This window comes from Atta colombica, unplaced genomic scaffold (genome assembly GCF_001594045.1).
Source record: "Atta colombica isolate Treedump-2 unplaced genomic scaffold, Acol1.0 scaffold126, whole genome shotgun sequence".
NCBI classification, from domain to species: Eukaryota; Metazoa; Arthropoda; class Insecta; order Hymenoptera; family Formicidae; genus Atta; species Atta colombica.
In genome coordinates this window covers 5,546,210-5,552,397 of record NW_017259213.1, presented here as the reverse complement: position 1 = coordinate 5,552,397, position 6,188 = coordinate 5,546,210, and the positions used below count along the sequence as shown (strand labels likewise).

Here is a 6,188-nt window from a genome sequence, read left to right as displayed (position 1 = left end):
ATATATAATATATATATAATTTATTTAGATTTATTAGGATTTAATTTGTATTAAATATTCGATATATTGTATAAAATGAAAGCAAACTCGATGTTCATTACACACTCAGATAGAGCGAAGATATTACAAATGTATCTTTTCTAATAAATACGAAACGAATAACTGATGCTTTCTTACAAAATTTATTAATAACTATAGCAAAGAGACAATCGGAGCGTGGGATATAACGAGTGTATATAAACACGTTTTTTTTTGATAACTTGAGAAAAATACCTACCTGTTACGAATATTTTTTATCCCTAAGTTTTACACTATATTCAGGATGCAGAAAACTTCTGAAAAACATAAAACGAGGGTCGCGCAATATAGAATATTTAAAATACTTCGCTGCTAGTTGAGATCGTTCAGTCCTTTCAAGAATTATTAAGAGCATGCGCAAGCAATACTTCTTGCTAAGTAGAAGGTAACATTGTTGCATAAAAAGGAAACAGCTGTCAGTCTGTAGATAACATTCGATATGGATGATACAAAGTATGCCGAATATAAAGGTGCTCGTCGTTGAAACTGTAATTTGAAAAAAAAAAAGATATGAAAATATATTTATTTACTATGTGCATATGTGCAAATAGTAGTGGGACTTAAGATATATTTTATTTTATTAATGATAAAAAGTTTTTTAATTAGTTTTTTATACAGTATTATGTCGATTAACTTATTAGAAAATAGTAAATTAGCTTTAACTAGAGCAAATGTATATGATACTCTTATTTTATAACAAGTATTTTTTGGGAATAATTTTTGATTTTGTGTAATCAAACATAATTCATAAATATATTTATAATTAATAATTCATAAAAAGTTATTTTTAAATATTTTATAATATTTATTTGTACATTCTGTTAAATAACATTTTATTTATTTTATTTTAATTGCGGATTTATTTGTGCGTGTTTATAATTATGTTTTATATGAATTTCGATTTATTAAGATTTCTATAGGTAGATTTCGAATGGGCGGTGAAATTAAATCGGATTGCTTTAAATTTTATTGGACTTTGGCCTAAAACCGCAAAAAACACTCGACAGAAATTAATGTGCAATATTCGAGTGCTTATCGTTTTTCTATCCGTAACATGTGGCGTACTGATTCCTTCTATACATTCATTCATAAGAATTTATGGAGACATAATGCTAATGTTAGACAATTTACAATTTACCTTGCCGGCAATAAGCTGTTCAATAAGAATCGTAATCTTTTGGTGGAAGAAGGAAGGTAGATAAAATTAAAAACAATAACTCCTTAACTTATAAAATTATAATGTCACAAAGAATATTTTATAAATTAAGTATATATAAATATAAATAAGAATAATTTATATATAAAATAATTGTCCGGAAAGAATCTCTGCAGATGTTTCAATAATTGACATTCAAAAATCCAGCACTTTTACGTCAAAGAAATTACAAAATTATTTGAAAGATAGAAAAATATTCTGGAACAAAATAATGCATTTAAAGTTATTTTCTACCTAGAAAACTTTTTATTAAAATTTTTCTTATAAATCAGTATAGACTTTCTAGGCAATTTAATAATTTCATTCATGTGCATAATGAAAAATCTATTTACACTATGATTACAGTGTAATAAACATTTTAGATTATTAAGTCTTTTTATTTTGCTATTTGCTATTTGTTTTATTATTTACTTAAATATTATTTTTGTTATTAAAGCTATATAAAAGTAATATTTAAGCTTTATATCTGTCTACTTATTTTAAACTTTTTATTGCTTAAGATTAATGTTATTATAGTTTTAATTTCAATTTAATTATATCTACTGTTAAATACGTATTTAAAATTTTGATATTAACAAATTTTAAAGCTATCATACCAATTATGAATATGATCGCGGAAGATTGGATAAAGTCGAAAAGTGTTCAAGACAGAAACGTTATGATCAGAACAGCGTACACTGCACGTATTATTATTACTTGTGCCTATTGCATAATGGGACTAGCATGTTTTTTTATTATCATTCTCCCAAGCTTTGGAATATCAATGAGACTGATTCCCAATATCACTGATCCAGGCAAGCCAATGCCTCTACAAACGTATTATATTTACGATATAACTAAAAGACCGCAATACGAAATAACATTTATTAGTCAAGCTGTTTACATTCTACTTGCCATTATGTCTTATACTGGAATCGATAATTTCCTTGGATTACTAATTTTTCACATATGCGGTCAATTGGATATTTTGAAAAATCGTTTAACATGTTTGGATAAATATATCAATTCTCGCAATATGCTGAAAAGTTGCATTATAAAGCACATTCATTTACTTAGGTTTGATATTTATATGAATAAAATATATTATTAATTAAATATACATAATACAAGGTATATATTTTATAGAGCCATTGGCGTTATTGAAGATACGTATAATATAACACTTTTAGCGTTATTTGTGTACTTTGCAATACTTTTCGCTTTCTATGGCTTCCGAATAATTATCGTAAGTGTTGAATTACAAATAAAAATTTATTTATATAAATTAGATATTGACAATTTATATAAACAAAAAATATATATTACGTGTTATTAAATTAAATATTACAAACATCTAAAGTATTGCCAATATGAGAATATTATATCTTTAACACGTATCATAAATTATTTAGCTATTCGACGAAGGAAATAATCTATCGATCACTCACTTGATATATTTTATATGCAATGTTTTCACTATATTTTCGCATATGTGCCTCTATTGTGCCCTGGGTGAGATTTTAATGGCTCGGGTGAGTTTTATTCTTTTTATTATAAAAGCAGTTTACATATGTAATATTATATCAATTTATTTCAAAGTAATTACTTATATAATGTTAAAATAATTAGTGACAATTTAATTTGATTAGTTTAAATTTATTATTTAAAAGATTAATATTGTTTTTTAGAAATATAGATATTATAATTGTGTTATATTAAATTGTGTTATATTAAAATATATGAAAGAAAAGAATTTCAATATAAAATCAATATAAAATCTGCAGCAATTTTTTTCCCAAAAATTGATTATTAATTGTTGTACTTAAACTGTACATGCAATATTAATCTGATCTATACGTTATTTTACAATCTTATATGTGATATAATTATCTTATTTAATTGTGCAACTAATGCATACAGAATTGCTATTAATATTCTAGTAATTTTCCTTTTACCATAGTTTTATTTATAATAGTTTATTTATATTAGTTTTATTTAAAATATTTTAAAATATTTTATCTTGTTTGATATTATTTACATACAAAAGTTTAAATATATAGTAGATAATTTTTTGCATTTGGTCTTCTTATATACTTACATAATGTGATATGATTGTACATAATTATCGTAATATAATAATCTGCACATGAATTCGCAGCGGTCTTGAATGCATATAATAATCGGTATCTAAAAACATTCTTGATATTTTTAAGTGTAATGAAATATATTATGCGGCATATAATAATAAATGGTATTTCATGGATCCAAAAATTGCGAAAGATTTGTTGTTTCTATTGATAAGAGGCACTAAACCAGTCTATCTTACCGCTGGAAAAGTGTTTCCGATGACAATGGCAACATTTTGCGATGTAAAGTATTTTAATTATAATTATTGCATTATAAAATATTTAATTGTTATTGCGATATCTCTCGTGTAATCTATATCATATAAATTTTATATGTATTGTACCTATGTTTTATTTTATTGCACTTATTGCACGATGTTGAACTTTACAATCATAGAATGTGTTATTAATTGTATTACTTCTAAATGTGTATTTTTCAGTTAATGAAAACGTCAGCCGGTTATATATCTGTTTTGCATACAACAAAGGGTTAATAAATAAAGGGTTAATAAAGATGAATCTAAATATTTTTCAACATTATATATATATTTTTTAATAGAACATGACAATTTAAGAACTCTACAAGTATTTATATATTAATTGGAAATAAATTGAATCTTATTGATGAGTTAAAATATAATATTATACGGATTTTATATTATATTCAGGTATAGATTTGAATTTAGATTAAAATTTAAATCAACTTAAATCAATTTAAATTTCTGCCTTTTATAAATTGAATTATTTTAAAAAATATTTGATAATTATACAGTATGGGGGATGCTCCCAATGATCTTGAGAAATGTTGTCATAATCCTGAACTTTGCCTTAATAATTAGGCGATCTCTTAATTTCTCAGATTAGTTTCTGAGTTAAGTCTAAAGTTAAAGTGTAATTTCAGTAGTAAATTTTCACTTTGGACAACAAATTTAGACTATTTTGATATATATTGTCAAGATCATGACTCTTAGTGATCTCCAACAATATTTAGCAGTTACTTGTTATTTATTAAAGAATTATTAAGAGTCAAAATTAATTATTATCTGTATATTTTGAACTGTAATATAGGATTTTACACAGAAATTTTCAATTTTAGCTATATTATAAAATAAAAGAAATGTTATAATTTAAATTATAGTTTCGCAATGAAGGACACTCTTATGCAGAAGTATGGAAGGGATGCATGGAAAGTTGAATCTCGCTCCTAGACAGGGAAGAATATGGGATGGACTTCGCTTCATTCGAAATGTCTACTTTATCCCGATTTGGTATAAAAGAAGCATTAAACTATAACTATAACAAAATATAGTCGAATATATAGTAGAATGTATACCTTGTGTTAAAAAATTACATTCTATTTATAAAAATTATTTTGTCAATAATTTTTATTATAATAACAAATAATGATGACCGACTAAAACATGTTGGAGGTCACTCAAGATCATAATCTTGACAACAAAGTCAAGGTCAAAGTCATTGAAGCAGCATCTCCAATTACCATTTATTTACAATTAACCTTTCTATAATAAAAAAGGTACGATCGGACGCGATTTCATTTAAGATTCTTGAGTAGTCAATAGGCGTAAAAGGCACATAAAGTGGATCTATCAGTTTTTTACTCAAGTTTTTACTCAATGCGCATAGCCTATTTTCACTTTAGAAGTCCATTTACAGATTGTTAAGGGAGATAAGGATAACCTCTGTCCATTTTTACAAATGTTTTAATATGATCTCATCGCATTTCGCTTTATTCAAATTCTCTTTACAAATGGCATGCAAGAAAAATCAACGATCGTTTCTCGCTTATGACGTCAAAATGGCTGAGGTGACTACTTAGGAGCCTTAACAGAAAAAGAAGTTTCACAGCATATATCATTTACTTCTTTTTACTCATTTTGTTATATCAATTAAATGAAATATGAATAAAACAGCATTGAATCCAATCTTATATTTCTGGATATCCTGAAAATTTACCTTAGTATAGAAGGGTTTAAACCATATTTATCCCTCTTTATATCTTTCCAAAGTAATCATTATCAAAATAACAAGAATTACGAGAATACAATGCCATACATGTAATATATTCCCATGCATGCATGATCGGTTGTGTATGATTACTATTTAGGGGACACCAGGATACGCAAGTTAATACATAATTGAATGGTCAAACGAGTCCGCCAAGGGTTCGATCCCAATTATACCAAGAGTTTCGTTCGAAGACGATAACATTATAAAAACATATGTCTGTACAACGTACCTATAGGTAATAATACGTTTGCCAAATAGCATATGTGAACAATAGCATATATTGCGACGGTGACGTCTTATATTCATCCATCTATTTTTAATAATCTCATTATCACATATATTGAATTACTGCAATTATGCATAGCAAAATCTCTATTGTAAAAATTAGAACTCCCTGCTCTCTCATTGATCCTATTATTAACTTTTCTATATTCTAAATGTTTAAGCTTCTATATTTTTACCTTTGCATTATTTTCCATATTCCTTATTTTTGATTATGTAATCATCATGCAGCAACGTATAAAATGCAAATATTGATAAAAAATATAAGATATTATGCTTATCATAATGATATTTATCAATAATTTAACGATCTTATTATTAACTTTGCACAAGTGCTGTTAAAGTAGCAGTAGAAATAACAATAAAATTTTCGAAAAAATAACTTCCCATCATGTGAAAATCATTGTCATTTTTTTAATGGAATTGTATTATCTTTTTTTGTAGTATAATTTCTATAATCAATTATTCTGCATATATAA

The 6,188-nt window shown here is 25.6% G+C and overlaps 1 protein-coding gene across 1 annotated transcript; it reads left to right on the top strand.

Annotated features, from left to right (window-relative positions):
- Positions 1-1,901: 1,901 nt before the first annotated feature.
- Positions 1,902-3,893, top strand: LOC108694941 (odorant receptor 43a-like). Its single transcript, XM_018204633.1, has 5 exons — positions 1,902-2,350; positions 2,420-2,519; positions 2,686-2,805; positions 3,487-3,642; positions 3,840-3,893. Exons 1-5 carry the CDS (start codon positions 1,902-1,904, stop codon positions 3,891-3,893), a joined length of 879 nt encoding a protein of 292 aa, XP_018060122.1.
- The last annotated feature ends 2,295 nt before the right edge of the window (positions 3,894-6,188 follow it).

Coding starts and splice junctions, on each gene's coding strand:
- LOC108694941 (XM_018204633.1), top strand. CDS start 1,902: ATGATCGCGGAAGATTGGATAAAGTCGAAAAGTGTTCAAGACAGAAAC. Junction 2,806..3,486: donor GTGAGATTTTAATGGCTCGG/GTGAGTTTTATT, acceptor GATATTTTTAAG/TGTAATGAAATATATTATGC. Junction 3,643..3,839: donor CAATGGCAACATTTTGCGAT/GTAAAGTATTTT, acceptor TGTATTTTTCAG/TTAATGAAAACGTCAGCCGG.